The following is a 16,291-nucleotide window of genomic DNA, read 5'->3' as shown; positions in this document are numbered from 1 at the left end:
AGCTGTACCAGGAAGATGCTCAGTGCAGTGGGGAGGAAAAGCAATACACAGAAACAGTCCTTGGGGAACTGGAACCACAAAATGTGGGGGGAAAAACTCTCAAATTTCCCTGCTGTTCTCTTGATACTTCCAGATTTTCCTTACATCCTCATTCTCCTCCCAGATCCTTCTACACCAAACATTTCTAGCTGCCTGTCATTGTCCTTGACTTGCATAGCATGGGACTTTAGGGGCTGCTTTTGGTGTGCCCTGGCTTTCTAAAGTCAGAATATTGGGTTCTTATGCTGTCACTTCAAATGGTAATGTCTTACCCATCTTACCCAATTCTAAAAAGGCCCAATTACTTCTGGCCTTGTATAAATAATAAATAGCCTAATCATTCCAACCACAGAAACCAGTAGGTTTGTGTCTAGGACTGCCTTTGTTCTCACTTTATGGGGTTTTGTGTGCAGAAGAGAATGTAGCTTTCCACATGGATTTGACTTAATGATTTCAAAAACATTCATAAGAAACAAGACTCCATATATCTTTTCTCATCTCCAATGAAATACACATCTATATTTCATTATGCATGCTAGTGTATACAGCTAGTGGTTTCAACATGCAGGTACTAATGTTTGGAATCATGCTCAAGTACAGAATTACAAAATCCAGTAACGCTGCTGAAAATGATTGCCTATATATTCTTTCCAGATTCTGATTGCGAGTATCATGTGCAGCTATAGCAAGGACGACTGGACTGAACTTTCTAAAATGGCTGAGGTAATGGTTTCCTAAATGTATTTGTTCATCTATCTTTTCTTTTTATTCTCCTTGAAAACAAGAGCTGCAACAGGAAATTTCTGAAAGAAATAGTTTCAAAGGGAAAAATGCGAATTTAAAGCATGTCCATTATAATTTGTTTATTCTGTGTTTTCATTAAAATGATGGTAATGTAAATTTAAAGAAAATCTGTTTCATAAAAACGGTCCCTGGGATTTTTAAACAGTACCCGGAAAGTCTTCAGTCTTTAAATCTATATACTTTTTATTTGCATTTTAAGCAAACTGTATATTATGACGGATGCCATGATAAAATTTAATTCTACCTTTGAGAGCCTAACTTGATCTTACCTTGCCTACAGGCACACTAGTTTGACAGCACCAAAAGAAATTTTGAATATAAAACTCTTGAATATTTAAAGTATAAAAGGCTCATTTAATGCCATTCTAGTTTTAATACAGACTTTCAAAAATAATAACTGGCAGAGAAAGCCAGTATATATAATAGCAGTCAGCAGGCTTCCTATAATATAAACTGAATCTTACACAAATGCAAACAGACTATGCACCTGAAATTTCAATTCAGTTTGAAGGAAAAAAAAATAAAAATAAAACTATTTAAAAACACGTACCTGTGTCCTTAGAGAATAGTGTAAGAAATACTTAATTAAGACAGTATTTTTTTCCTCATAGATTCAACTGTCTAGAGGAAATAGAAACACATATTTTCAGATTGATAAAGGAAGTTTCTAACACATTTCAGTAAGGGAAAAATTTGCTTTATTATTGTTAGTAGTAGCCCAGATTTAAATGTTTTATAAATATTACATTTTTTGCGTGTGTGTTTATATGTTTATATCTATGTGTATATATCTATGGGTGTGGAGATGTTTTGAATTTATGTTTCTGCACGGTTGAATACTTATGTTTGGACATCATTTCTTCTTTATTCAGTATTTTAAACCTTCACATGGTGATATGGGAAGACACTGCACTATTTTCTTTGGGTATTTTAAGCCTATGAGGAAAAAAATCACTTTGGGGACTTAGGGAAGTGAAATTAAACATTATCAGTAATTGGCTTGGTGATCTTTAACGCTAGTCCATTTTATACCTGTATTTACCTAATTGACCATGAAATCTGTTGTGGAATCCATGCTTGACACGAGCCCTACCGCTTTTAAGCTGACTGAGACAAATGGCTGTATTGTGCCATTTGCTCCTCTGCCGTCCGGTTTTAAGACAGATACTTTCATGTGTGTTAGCATTTATGCTGTCCCTTTAGAAAAAAAAAAAATAAAATAGTTATTTAAGTGTCCGTAATAGCGTGCACTGTATGTAATATAACTTTCTTCTGCAAAGCTGGTGTTTGGGCACTCCGTAACTCCCTGCTCAGAATCAGGGGTGTTTCACTGCCCGCCTGGGACCTATGAAGCAGGCTGTGGCGGTGGCTCCCAGCCACGGAGGCCTCGCCGTGGGATGAAGGCCAGCTCCCACTGGAGGCCTGCCTGTCATGGGGGCATGCAGCAGCCGCAGGGCTAGCGGGAAGGGGAAGGTCCTGAGCTGACGGATGGCTTCTCCCACACTCCCTCTGAGAGCTGCTGAACCACTGCTACACAGACGGCATAAGTTACTCCAGTTCAGGAAGCAAAAATGACATGCAAATGCAAAACAAAAAGCTGGCTGTGGCCCCACGAAAGGTAAAGGGGAGCTCCTCAGCTCAGGCTGGTGCAATTCAGCACAGCATGTTTGTGTGCTGCCTGCGTACACCACAGCAACTTTTCCCCTTATTTTAGCCAATAGAGGGTGATAAGAGAAATCAGCACGTCCAATATGTTTGTACAGACTTTTTTTAATACTCTCATTTGACTTCAAAACCAAAAATATTTAATGACAAAACCTATGGCACGATGCAGGTACCTCCACAAAATCTAGACCAAAAAATATATATATAAGCTGAAAGGGGCAATTTACTCCTGAGTCCTAGCCCTGCAGAGCACAGCCACCCACTCCCTGCGTACAACTGAGTCCTGCACCTCGCCCTCACTTCTCCAGTAAGGCCCATTTCATTTTTTAGCATTACAAAGATCCAACTCCTCGTTGTTATGTCTTTTACATTTATTTTCACTTTTATTTCATTTGCATTTTTAGGAAGCCACATCAACATCTGAAAATTTTCTCTGTAATATCCAACACATTTGTTTTTCAGGCTATCATAATAATAGCTTTCTCTCTCTTTTTGTGTAATCTTAAGAAGAAGAATCAAACATCTGAAGAAATCTATTTAACATGAGAAGTGAATGATACAGTAAAAAATATATTACTTTAATTTTTTTGTTTGTTTGTTTTGTTTTGCATATTTCATAGGCTGTTGGTGCAGATGCGCTGGAGTTAAATCTGTCCTGTCCTCATGGCATGGGGGAGAGAGGCATGGGCCTGGCCTGTGGGCAGGTAGGGCTGTAACAGCAATCTCTTTCATGTCTCTTCAGCAATTCTGCACTAGCACGTTTCTAGATACACCTTGAGGGGAAGACACAAGCAGCAGATTACTAGCTTAAGATTTTTAGCTTGAATGTGTTTAAATATTTAATGCTGAAAGAAAAAAAAAAAAAAAAAAAAAAAAAGAAAAGAAAAAAAAAAAAAGAGAATATACAAAATGCTTAGTTTTGCTGAGAACAAAAATGCATTATGCATTTGACAGGGAACAATATGAAAGCAAATAATTTCCAGAAAGTGCCTGGACAGAATTTGTTGGTTTCACTGGAGAGCCCTGTAGGTATCACTACCTGGTGCAAACTGCATATCTCAGTAATGATTTTGAAGGACATGAGATATACAGAAATTTCATTTTAATACATTTTGCATTTGAACCTAGCTGTATTCTGGAATCACAGAGAATAGGGCAGACATTCTGGTAGTGCCACCTACAGTTAACTTCGTCTTTTTTAAAAGCCTGCATTGTATAAACTATAGATTTGATGGATTTATACAGTTTAGCTTGTGATTGTCCATTCCAGGTGTCTGTGTCACACAGGAACTGATTTCGGTTAGGAGAGAGTGTGGTGTTTTGCCCATGAAAAGAAAATAAACATGCTCAAAAGACAATTCCCATGCTCATTTCCGTTTGTAGTTTTCAGATGTGCTTGCATGTTTTGGCCATAGTTTGAAATTTGTTTTGGTTCAGAAGCATGCCTAAATGTGAACTTGGAAGTCACTGAGAAATTTTCATTTGCATGAGGTACCAGGAGAGATTTTCTAGAGTTTGGTCATTAAATTTTTACAAGTCCAATGTCTGTTTCCCTTCGCGAGTAAAACAAAAGAAAATTGAACTGAGTTTGCATATTCAAGGACTTGATTGGCTAAATCTGATTTCTGAGTGCTTGATTTCCCATCTTGCTACATTTTGTGGAGAGGAGGGAGAAGCAGAGTGGGAGTCATGATTGTATGCTCTAAAATCAACACATACTATTCAGTTTATCTACTTGGAGAGCTCTTCATTCATCCTCACTGCCTCAGCTAAATATGAACCTTTTCAGAATGGGAGGTATGGTTGGATAACTAAACTATTAACTTTCTAAACCTATTAGCAAGGAGACACTACAGAGCTGTAGTTGTGCCAAGGCAACTGAGGACACATTTCAGTTGAAGCTTTATCATAACAGTACTGTCAGGCCAAGTGCATGGGACTATATTATTCTTTTCTGTGATCAAAATGATGTCCATCTATTCCATGGTATAGATTTACTTAATGAAAATAATCTGGATGCTTTTCATGGTCAGTGCTCGTTTTCCAAAGTTGTGATTAAAGATGGGATAGAAGCAACTTATAAAAACCCTCCAGGACTACACTAGCAAAAGGGTAACGGTTGTTATCTTTTTTTTTTTTTTTTTTCAAAAGTGTATTTAACAACAAACAGCTATAGAGGTCATTTTTATAAGTATACGAAGCAATTTGCACCCTTCATAGCATAACTCAGTAGTTTGGATTGTCTCCACACTCCACATGAGATTACTGCATGGTATAGTAGAAGGGGTACAGTTTGGCCAGGGAGAGCTCTGAAGATTTCACATGGGAGCTGAAATAGGCTCATTTCAAGAATGCTTTTTTTCTGTTTTGTTTTGTCTTTTTGTTTGTTTGTTTTGGCATGTGTTATTTCTAGCTTTCACTGGTTGGAATAATATATGCATGTGAAGCTGCTTAGATGTGTAGTCAGTAGGGAGCTGTCTGGCTACATGAGTTTTTACATATCTTTCAGCTATTGTAAAATCACAGAACCAAATGTAAAATCTGAGCACTCAGGGCTATGGTGTGGATTTGTGACTCTCCTTGGAGGACATAAGATCCATAAAGCAAGAATATTGCATTATATATACATACATGTTTGTATAGTAATGGTATTTCTCTCTTCCCCATAAAATATAGATACTCTTTTGAATGTTTAATATATACTACTCTCACTTATATATATTAGTGGTTTTTTAACTGTCTTACTAAAAAAGGAGAGCTAACAAAAGAACCTAGCTCTTTAGACAAATAAGTGAATAAAACAAGTCATCTTTAGAAGGCCAAATCTGGATGTTCTTCCTCAAAGTTGGCTAAGATAAATTATAGTAGTTTAATGTGTACTTTGTCAAAGCAATGAGGGAGGATGAACCAGGTAAAATAATATGCGCTAGGAGATTTGTCAGTAGCCCTTGAGGGTCTTTTACATGTGGGGGCCCTGGAGGACCTATCGTAACAAAAGTGCTAGGCAATTTTTTTATTTTATTTTTTTTATTATTTTTTTTACCTCCAGAGCTAAAGTCAAATATATAGGTACTGTGGGGAACAGGGGGCTCAGGTATGTTCTAGAAAAAAAACAACACTCAGTATCTAGAAGGTAGGTTACAAGACTTTGAGAGATATAGCAGCTCTCCTGTTTGTACAGTGAAGCAGGTTTTCTTAAATCTTTTTGATAGCATAATCCACATCTTCATAGGAAATTTTTTTAGGGATTAGGTCCATCTTCATGCCTAAGCACATCAAATCCTCAGGAAACTACAGAAATTACTGAGATTAAAATAATGGTGGAAAAACATGCACATGTGTATTTTTACTATTTTTAATGTCTAAAATGTTCTGCTTTTTTGCCCCCCCCCCTTTTTTTTTTTTGAAAAGAAAAAAAAGGTAAAAGAAAGGTTAATTACACTGCCTACTTTTTCTCTTCATTTCCATTCCTGTGGTGTGCCTAAGGGGAGTGTAGAAATCTGGGAACACTGATACACTGATTTTGTTTTTTCCTAACCTGTTTTGTTAGCTACTTTCAAACACTTTCCCTGTAAATTCTAAAAATTCCAGATTTATCTGAGTAAGATATATAAAGAATCAGAATGGTTGTTTCTCTTATACTGAATTACAGTTCTCAGCTTTTATTTGATTTTAATTCCAAGTCATTAGTGCAGACACTCTGGCGCCTAAACAGCATAGCTAGCCAGAGGGTAATATTAAGAGGCATCTGTAACGCTGCCAATAAGTTACTTAAAGCTGGTTCTGTATAAAATGTCAATTATATTTACTAATGCTGATTAATGATAATAAAGTCGAGGTTTGTGTTCTTTCAAAATAATCTGCAACTGTGTAAAAGTTTGATATCATGAAAAATTGTAATAGAATTTCTGTCGTTTGGCTAAACGGCGCTAATGCGTGGATTTTCCTTGCATCAGATAACATTAGTGTGCAAAACATTTAATAGTAAGCATGAAAACAACATGGTGAACAAAAGATTATAAAAACAAATGACAGCATCTCTTTTCTACTATAGTCTATTACTGCAGTAATCATAGTAGAAAATTATAAAAATAGCAAATCAATTGAATATCTCACATTTCAGCGTCTAACTTGTATTTGTAGTGCACTTTTTGCCTCATTTAAAGACGCTTTACGTTTTTTTGGCTAATCCTAAAAGGTGATATTAAACATACAGCACCATTACTATGAAGTGAAATCTACAAATTTCAGCGTTTGCCTTTTGGTTTTGGTCCAAAAGTCAACAATTCCCTCCAGCTGTTCTGGTAAGAATGAATAAATAGTTGAATTGAGTCACTAATCTGGGGTTTATTTTGCATTCCTGCTATGTTTTGTGTCATTCTCTGTTGTACAGAGGAAACCCCTGGTCTACTACTTGCTACTATTAGTTGACTAGACAGGTGATATCCAAATACTTTGAAAATATCACTGAGGCTGTATAGACAAATGGGGACTGAAAATCAACATCGAGAAAAAGAGAAGAGCATCCTACAGTGCTGGAGAGCTAGTAAGAATGATGTCAGACAAGGAGCTAGAAAATAGGCAAGGTGTTGTGCCAGATGTTACAGCAAGAGCAATGGCCACAAATTACAGGGTGCACATTTCAGGTTGTGAATCAGGAAACAAAAAATCGCTAAGAAAGTGATGCAACACAGGCGTGTGTTGTCCAGCAGGGCTGTATAATCACCATCTCTGGAATTTTCAGGGCTCAGGCAGGCAAAGCCATGGCCAACCCCATCTGTTGCTGACATTAGTCCTGCTCAGAGCACAGCTGGGACTAACTGATCTTGAGAAATCCTTTCAAACCAACATTTACGTGATTCTGTTGCTTCACCATAACAAATTTCTACCCAGAGGTATTGCATTGTTTATACCAGCAATAGGGATTGAGTAGTGGATAAAGGAATTAACAAATACTTGTTCACTTGGGGTGAGATGTTCAGTGTGAAAGGGAGATCTCAAGCTGAAAGCAATACCTCAGTTACATTTCCAAAGCACAGAGGATCTTCCTATACTTTTTAAAAAACATGTCATAATCAAAGATCTCAGCCTAAGTGCAAGAGCACTTTTTTTTTTTTTATGCTATAAGCAAATACTTTAAAAGTTAATAACATCCTGGCTTATAAATATTTATCATTAATTAGTTATATGTTCTAAACTCCAGTATATAAAATATCTTAGCTTATCTCAGCATTTAAGCTTTAGTTTTGAGGGATTAATTACTTTTTCTAGCTTATATTGAAGGAGACATGTATTTCTCTTGTGAGCACTGAAATCCAGATCCTGGTTGTTTAAATATTCAGATCATATGTAAAATGAACTTTGCAGTTCTTTTCTCACCTATATTTTCATTCTGTTAAAACTCTGCTTGTTAGAGCCTCTGCTACAGGTTATGTTCATGTTCATTGCCTGCAATCAGGGCATAAGTTTCATATAAGCCCATGTTGCCTCGTTCAGAAGAAGATGACTCTGTTAAAAAGAAAAAGCAAACAAACAAACTGGTTATTCTGGAAAGATGAAAACTAGCTGCATGGCACAATTAAATTTGCTCTGCTGTACCTCGGAAATAGGAAAGATGAGGCTGTTCTTAATTGAAGTGCACAACATAGCATGATAATTCACTGTTGCTCTGCCAGCAAGGAGCTTGAAGTATTTTATATAAATGATGCCCCAAACACAATTTGATTATATCTGTGTTCATGTGGCATTTTACTATCACCCTACAATAATGTGCTGGTTAAGTATAATTCATTGAGTCCTGCAGGCAGAATTAGTTCTCTCTCTCTTCTTTTGTATCTCTTACTGCAATAAATTAACGCAAAGTACAGCAGGCTGGTGTTGTGCTGTGCAACAACAGCAGTGGCAATGTTGTCCCCTCAAATCTGGTATAATCCAAGTGTAGTTACTGTTGGTGTTTGCGGTGGAGTTTTGGGATTTATGTCTCATTCTCTTGAGTTCGCTACGTTCATCCTTTCTGGATGGGGTCTTAAGAAAATAAGGCCTAGCTGATCTCACTGCCTTTACATCTTTCAGTCCCCTCTATTGCTTTGCGGAATGTTTCAGCTAAGTGACCTGTTTCAATCAAATTTCTCACAGAGAGATGAAACTCTTTCAAAGATACTGAATTTCTGTAAGTTTCTTCAAACCAGACAGCTGGGTAGAAAAGGCAAATTGCTGCCTAACTGATGGGTGTGAACAGTAGCCGTAACAGTCCAGATGAGGGAAAAGCTCAGTCAGAAACACAGGAGATTCAATCACAAGGCACAGACTCCTCAGAAATGGGGATTCCTTAGTTGAGGCACTGATGGCATTCATTGGTTGCTCTCCCCAACCTGTTCATAAGTCTTACAGGTTGCCTCAGAGAACAAAGGCACACCAAGCCCAAATGATCTTTTGGAATACATTGACCTGAAGTTGCACCAGAGGAGATTTAAGTTGGATATTAGGGAAAATAAAATAAAATAAAAATCTTCATCGAAAGACTGTGTAGCATTGGAACAGGCTACCCAGGGAAGCTGTTGACTCACCATCCCTGAGGGTATACAAAACACGTGTAGATGTAGGGCGTAGAGTTTAGTGGTTTAGGGTTTAGATTTGGCAGTATCAGGTTAATGGTTGGATTTGATAATTTTAGAAATCTTTTCCAACCTAAAAGATTCTATGATTCTATGAATTTGCTGCAGATCCAGAGGAGCACCTGGTGCACTGCAGAAACATGGAATATTTGGCATTGTGTCACAGAGAGTATTTTGAATGGAGAAAGGCAGCTGCTAATTATTTTGTTCAACTCATGCAAACCTATGCATAGTTTAAATGGATTTCTTCCATGTCTTTAATTCCGTATGTCCTTTTTGTGCTCATGTGTTCTACTTTTTGTAGCACATAAAAGGAGACAATACATAATAATGAAGTACAACAGTTAATTGGTATTTTGTCTCAAGAATTCTGTTTTTCATATGCTCAAGAAGAAATGAATTAAGATGCAAAGTTTAATAAATTCATCATCAGAACACTATTCTGTAATTTTATATTGCAGTTTGACAGCATTTAATCCACCGTTATTGCTTTGAAGGATTTTTAATTGAATTACTCAAAACACAAAACAAAAAATAAAAGAGGGATTATAAATAGGACAGTAATGGTAACAGCACTACTGCCTGGTTGAAACTTTTTAATGACATGGTATGTACAGCTGTTAAAAAGGTTTTAAATACTTTTTATGTATAGTGACTTTTTATTTTTATGTAGAAAGTATTCTCTGCAGAATCAGTTTTTCTTAGAAAATGTAAAAGTGATTCTGTTATCTTGAAATTCATGAAGGTATGGAAGAAAGTTAGGGATAACCTTATGTTCATTCTCACTGTGATGGAAGCATTTCAGCTGGAGTTCACATTGTGGATGACGAATGTCATAAAGAAGGTGAGTTCAGCCAAAATACAAGTGAACTACCACTGTTTAAAAAGGAAGCAAAAAGACTTGGCCAGTTTTAATGGCATTTCAATACCCTAACTATGACAGAGTGTATAGTGAGTGCCTTCTAGAAGGATGAAAAAGAGTGATTTTCTTAAAGACCAAATGGCAACCTGTACTTATTCCTGAAAATTTATTTTAATGCACTGAGAAGCTTTCACAAAAAGAAAATGTAGAAAACTCAGGCAAGCATATTTCTGTTGTCTACATGGTCAAATGTTTTGGTTTACTGATTCTGTGGACTGCTTTGCCTTTAGATATGTGGTTGCTACATAACATACTGCATTTGTTCATTCTTCTCATGCTCAGTAAACAGGATTTATTTTGAAGGAAAGCATGAGCAACAAGTATCCATGTTCAGGTAAAATAGAACAATTTCAGATTGTTCATCTTAGCATACAATAAAAGTTAACTACACAGTGCACATTAATAGCTTTTCCTTTCTGTGCTTTCAGTTTTATGTTACCATTTGATAAAGGTAGTTAACAAAGTCTCCTCACTGCCTACAGGAGAATTATCAGGATTAGGCTCACACTTCCAAAATTTTGCCTCACCTTCTAGTAAAGTTGGTCAATGCACTGGAAGGCTAACTACAGTAGATCAAATCTGAATAAAGGCCTATATAATGATTATTTTAAAAGCCAGTGGGAAATCCTCAAAGTATAGGTTTTAAATTCCTTAATTTGTTTGTTTCAAAGATTTATGGATTTCTCGAGTATCTGGTATTTTCTGCCTCTTTATTATACGAAAGGGACCAAAAGCTTACCTACTTGACCACAAGAAAAAGCAGCTCTCGTATATTCAAGCTCTGTGCTTTAAAAATTTTTCATGTATGACGTAAACTTAATCAAAGCTTTATGCCTTCTATAAGGTAACCTCTGCATGAACTAAGGAACTGAAATATTGTTTAATCACACTCTGTACTGCTTTTTTACAGTGATACGAGAAACAGTACCTTGGTTGGATAAAACAACCAAGATAAAGTATTTTGTTCTTTCATAGGTAAAAAGGCATTTATATTAGTCAACACTTAAATATACCACTGCTGATGATAAATAAATCTTCCTAGTTAGTATCTCCAAGACATTTATAAAAGGTAAATATGCTGTTTCACATTTTTCACTTGGAAGGTTTAGGCCCAATTGGTATCGGAACAAAATGATTTGCTGATTTGAATTGGCAGTCTGTGCTTCACCCTTTCAGGCCAACTATTATTAACCTTTATTCTAACAACCAAAGAAAATAATGGTTGTGTCTGAGTCCTTTAATGTTGCATAAAAATCAATAGCTGTAAATAGTGATTCCTACAGTTTTAACTGGCCTATCTCAATTAAACATAGAGGGCTTTTCTTATGACATACCAATGACATTTTTTTAAAAAATGCCTAGTAAGGCATTTTAAAGGTAGAATTTTCTAACAATGGTGTTTCTTCTGGTTGTTTAGATTAACATTTGAAATTTAAAAAAAAAAAAAAAAAAGGAATGATGAAAAACATTATGGTTCAATGACCTACTTAGAGAACTCAATTTCAAAATAAATTTTGTTGTCTTTCTCTTACTGGTGGGGAGAAATTAAAAAGCTTTTATGTGATCTGAAAAAGCGAGTAATTGCAAAGCTGACTATATAAAGACAGCCACAAACATTTCAAGTCTTAGTTGTACTTGATCTTGACATCCCTCTTATCATTGCTGTAACCTCCCAACACAAGTCTGTATTTTGTACTTTTGTGTACTGGTCAATCAAAAATTTCCAGCTCATTTTTGACCTTGTCTTCACGTTGGTTATCCTTTCAGTCCTTAAGTGCTACATTATGAAAGGAGGAGTGTGGGAGTACCGTGCTGTTAATAAGTAATCCAAAGTGGATCTCCCACACAGCACTTTGATAAATGTATTCTTGAGTTTGGATACTGACCTATGTTAATACAGGATGCTATTAGATGAGATATGTTAAAAACTTAGTACAGTCTTCTGTGGGTGGGTTTGGAGGTTTTTTGTTTTTTGTTTTTTCCTTTAACATGCTGTTAAGCATTGTTCGTTTGTACAGCTCCAGTAGTGTACTAAAATAGGGAAATAAGGAAATGCTGTATCGACTTAGTGTTCTCATTTTCTTCATTTGGAATAGAGTGAGGTGATCAAAGGCTATTTGTACTACACTTTTAACATTTTCAAATATTCTAACTGAAGAGCTGAGGAAGTAAGAAAGAGTGATTGTGATATCAAATGAGGGTAAGAAAAAGCAAGATTTAGATCTACTAAAATTTAACCTTATTTTGAAATTCTGATTCTATCAGAATCTTTTATGAACCTTTTGAGATTTATTTGGTTGATCCTGTTAAATTTAAAGTTGTCCATTTTTTTCATGCACATCAAATTTCTTTTAAAATTTTCAAAGTAGCCTGTGCAATGTACGAACCACAGTAGTGTCATAGTTTCATGTTGGCTGATGTTATCTCTGCTAGTATAGTCTGAGTATCAGAGCTTTGCCTTCTTTGCTCATTCATAACCAAAGCCTGGACCTAATCTTGAATGACTTGATTTTGTGAAGGAATCTCCAAGTGGAACTTGTAATAATATAATGACTGATCGGAAGAGCAGTTGCTCAAATCATGACACCATGCTTGCAGCTCTACTTAAAGCTCTACTTAAAGTAATAAAGTCCTAGTATAAAAGAAGTCATGACTTTTTTAGTTCTTAAAATATACAACAGAAATTAAAAAATAATAATATATATATACATATAGGATCAAGTTGCCAGACTGTTGCTTGGATTTTTTTCTTTGTCTAAAACAACTAAAAATTAAATCTTTACTCCCTAAAAAAAATATATAATATAATATATGGAATATGTAGCAAATAATAAAGATAAAATAAAAACTCTAGAAATACAAATAAATATAAAAATGGAGTGTTTACATGGACTTCAAATGGTAATGTTTTTGCCTAAATAAAAAGTCCATAACTATAAGAGATAATGCGGTCTGTAAAAACTAAAGGTAATTTTCCAAGTCTTAGTTCTACATCTGAATCTGTAGTATTTTGTAAACAAAAGCATGTGTATTTCCTTAGTATTACATGCTTATTTATTGAAGTCATGTGATATGTCTGAAGTTTAAAGATTTTTTTAAAAGAGAATACTTACTACATGGAAAAAAATAAAAATGCATACATTTACCTCAGACTTATTTTTTAAATATATATTTATTTATTTTTTTTAATGAAAAGAGCATTTTAAAGTATGTAAGAGGATACAAAATAGGTATGATCTTGAATTAAAGCAGCAAGCAGTAGTCACAGTACAGATCGTTGCTATGGTAGTTCAGCAAAATGGTGACTTTGTAGACTATGCTTAATTCTTCTCATATTAATCACTGATCTTTTAGAAATTCTCCCTCCAAAACAAACAAACAAGCAAACAAACAAAAACAGCAACAACAAAACACTTATAGCCCCTCTTCACTTTGAAAAGACCTCTTGTTAATTATAAACACTGAAGGCCTGAACTGGAACAAAACATTTTGAATGGAACAAAATAGGTCTTTATATATTTTTGAATTTATATCCTGAATATGATTTTCCAGTACCATCTTATTAAAGGTATCTAATGAGATTTTGAAGTTTGTGGGGTTTTTTTGTTTGTTTGTTTGTTTGTTTTGTTTTTTTGCTAAACTGATGGAACAGTTCACACAAGTAAATAAAATTGTAAAATAATATATATGTAGATTAAATTAAAACTATACAACTGAAGTGACCTATTGTCTCATAAGTTCAAAATGAGTTGCACAAAAAGTTGCTATTGTCATGAAATCTGACAAAACGCTGTGCTCCCAGCTGTTTTCTGTTTTTACTCATTGTGAGCAAATAGTGAAATATTAACTTGTTCCAAAACCTACTGAAATTAGTTAAAATACTTCTATTACCTTTGTTGTACCTTTGGATCTCACACCAAAAGGCAATACAGGACTGACCAAAAAGAAGTCCCAAATTCAAATGACATTATCTAAAAGTTCATTTTATGGCATTGGCTCCACATTATCATATCCAGTATTATATAATCTAGCCAGAAGGACATCAGCTCTTGTCCAGAAGCTACCTTTGTGTGGAGTTGATTATGCTGACCGAAAGCCTTTGAAGTCATTTAGACATTTTTGGAAATTTTTCCTAATATATATAGATAGGTTCACATACAACTGTGAAAACTGTTATTCCTGCCTTAGGTTAAACTGCCTCATTTCTTTGTTTTTGACAGCTGTGGTCAATAGATGTTGACCAAAAGCTGTCAAATTTCTTGAGAAATGAAACATTTTTTTTCCTCAGATGAGAAGTAGAGAGTTATTTGTCTTCTGTCCTGGGAAATCCTTCCCATTAAATTGACAGGCTTTAAACAAATTGTTAGCTTTAATTGTTTGAAATAGGACAAATGCACAAACTAAAGTGCCCCTTCTAGGATGAAAGAAGACAGTAAAATTAACCAGGATTAGAAAACTGTATAGAAACGGTGTCTCTTTTGCTCTAGTGATTGACTGCAATTCTGTATTTAGGTACCATAGATATTTTGGGTAGATTTAGAGATAGGCAATTTTATGAAGGCAGTATTGGACATCTCACAGGAGGAGGGAAAAAGAAATCTTTGCTCAACATCATGTGGGAAAGATTGATAATAATATGGAAAAAAAATATATAAGCTAAAGATACTAACTTACAGTGCTTTAAGCTGAAATTCTAACACTTCTACTTTTCCAGCACTTTTGAAGGAATGTGAAAAGAGTAGCTCTTCACGCAGCTAAGTTTTGTTTTATTTTGTTTTATTTTATTTAATTATACATTCTGGTTTCCTAATGGATTTCTGGCTCTGTGTTTGATCTGGAAAGAAATATGATAGACACCTATAAAAAGTATTTTGAGTAACAGCATATCAGATTAACAAGTCTTAGGACATCTGTGGGATCTCTGTAAAAGATGCATATCCAGACCTACATCATGAGACATTGGAGTGGATTGAATGGGTGAGAAATCTATAGAAATGATTGTTACTCCCTCACTAAAGCTGTTCAGAATCTATCTTGCCCGTGCCTGCCCACCCTGCAGGTTGTGGCAGGAAGAGCCACCGTAATGTTCACAAGGAAAATGTAGCATGGCCTGGAAGAAACCTGTTAGCTGAAGATGGTGAAGGATTCTTTTCTCCTTTCTTCTTTTTCAGAGGGCGCATGTGAGTCCTGGTAGGCTCTCAGATAGCACTGTGGCTGAGGATAGGTTTAACCCATTCCTTCCAGGCTATTGTTGAATTAAATACTTGTGGTGGTTTTACTTGGGTGGGTGGCAAAGCACCACCACAGCCGCTCTCTCACTCCCCCTCCTCAAAGAGGAATGGGGAGAAAATACAATGAAAAGTGTTCAAGGGTTGAGATAAGGACAAGGAGATCACACAGTAATTACCGTGACAGGCAAAACAGACTCAGCATAGGGAAACAGTAAGATTTATTGCTAATTACTAACAAGCTAGAGATGTGAGAAACAAAGGAAAGAAACCAAAAGCACCTTTCCCCTCCATCCGCCCTCTTCTACCTCCTCCCCTTGAGCGGCATGGGGGAATGGGGGTTATGGTCAGTCTACAGCGCTTCTTCTCTGCCGCTCCTTTTCGGTTATTCTGGTCCCCTGTGCTGTGGGGTCCCTCCCACAGGATGCAGTCCTTGCTGAACTGATCCGGCGTGGGCTTCCCACACGAAGCAGCTCTTCAAGAACTGCTCCAGATATGGGTCCGTACCACGGGGTTCATCCCTCAGGAACACACTGCTCCAAGCTGGCTCCCCCACGGGCAGCAGCTCCTGCCAGGTCACCTGCTCCTGCGTGGTCTCCTCTCCATGGGCTGCAGCTCCGGCCTGGGGGATCTGCTCCAGCAGGTGTCTTCCACAGGCGGCAGCCTCCATCGGTGTAGGGCCACCTGCTCCACCGTGGTCTCCTCCACAGTGTGGAACCCTGCTCCACTGTGGTACTCCATGGGCTGCAGGGGGACATCCTGCTTCACCATGGTCCTCACCACAGGCCGCAGGGGACTTCTGCTCTGGTGCCTGGAGCACCTCTCCCCCTCCTTCTTCACTGACTTTGGTGCCTGCAAGGCTGTTCCTCACTCTCCCAGCTGCTTTGTGGTGCAGTGTTTTTTGTTTGTTTGTATGTTTTTGTGTTTTGCTTTGTTTTTCTCAGTCTTAAATATGCTCTCAAAGAAGCAGAAAACATCACTTATTGGCTCGGCAACATGGGGCAGCTTCTAAGTTCTTC

General features: G+C 36.5%; 1 protein-coding gene across 2 annotated transcripts in view; it reads left to right on the top strand.

Annotated features, from left to right (window-relative positions):
• The window catches only part of DPYD (dihydropyrimidine dehydrogenase), a 353,894-nt gene that overhangs the window by 244,131 nt on the left and 93,472 nt on the right, over positions 1-16,291 (top strand). For both annotated transcript variants that reach the window (XM_038182862.2, XM_038182863.2), the window contains 2 exons: positions 694-762; positions 3,129-3,212. In XM_038182862.2, the coding sequence (XP_038038790.2) occupies positions 694-762; positions 3,129-3,212 (153 nt within the window). The remainder of the gene's footprint in view (positions 1-693; positions 763-3,128; positions 3,213-16,291) is intronic.

This window comes from Anas platyrhynchos, chromosome 8 (genome assembly GCF_047663525.1).
Source record: "Anas platyrhynchos isolate ZD024472 breed Pekin duck chromosome 8, IASCAAS_PekinDuck_T2T, whole genome shotgun sequence".
Taxonomy (NCBI): Eukaryota; Metazoa; Chordata; class Aves; order Anseriformes; family Anatidae; genus Anas; species Anas platyrhynchos.
The sequence above is the reverse complement of the archived record's forward strand: the minus strand, read 5'-3'. Positions and strand labels throughout refer to the sequence as shown.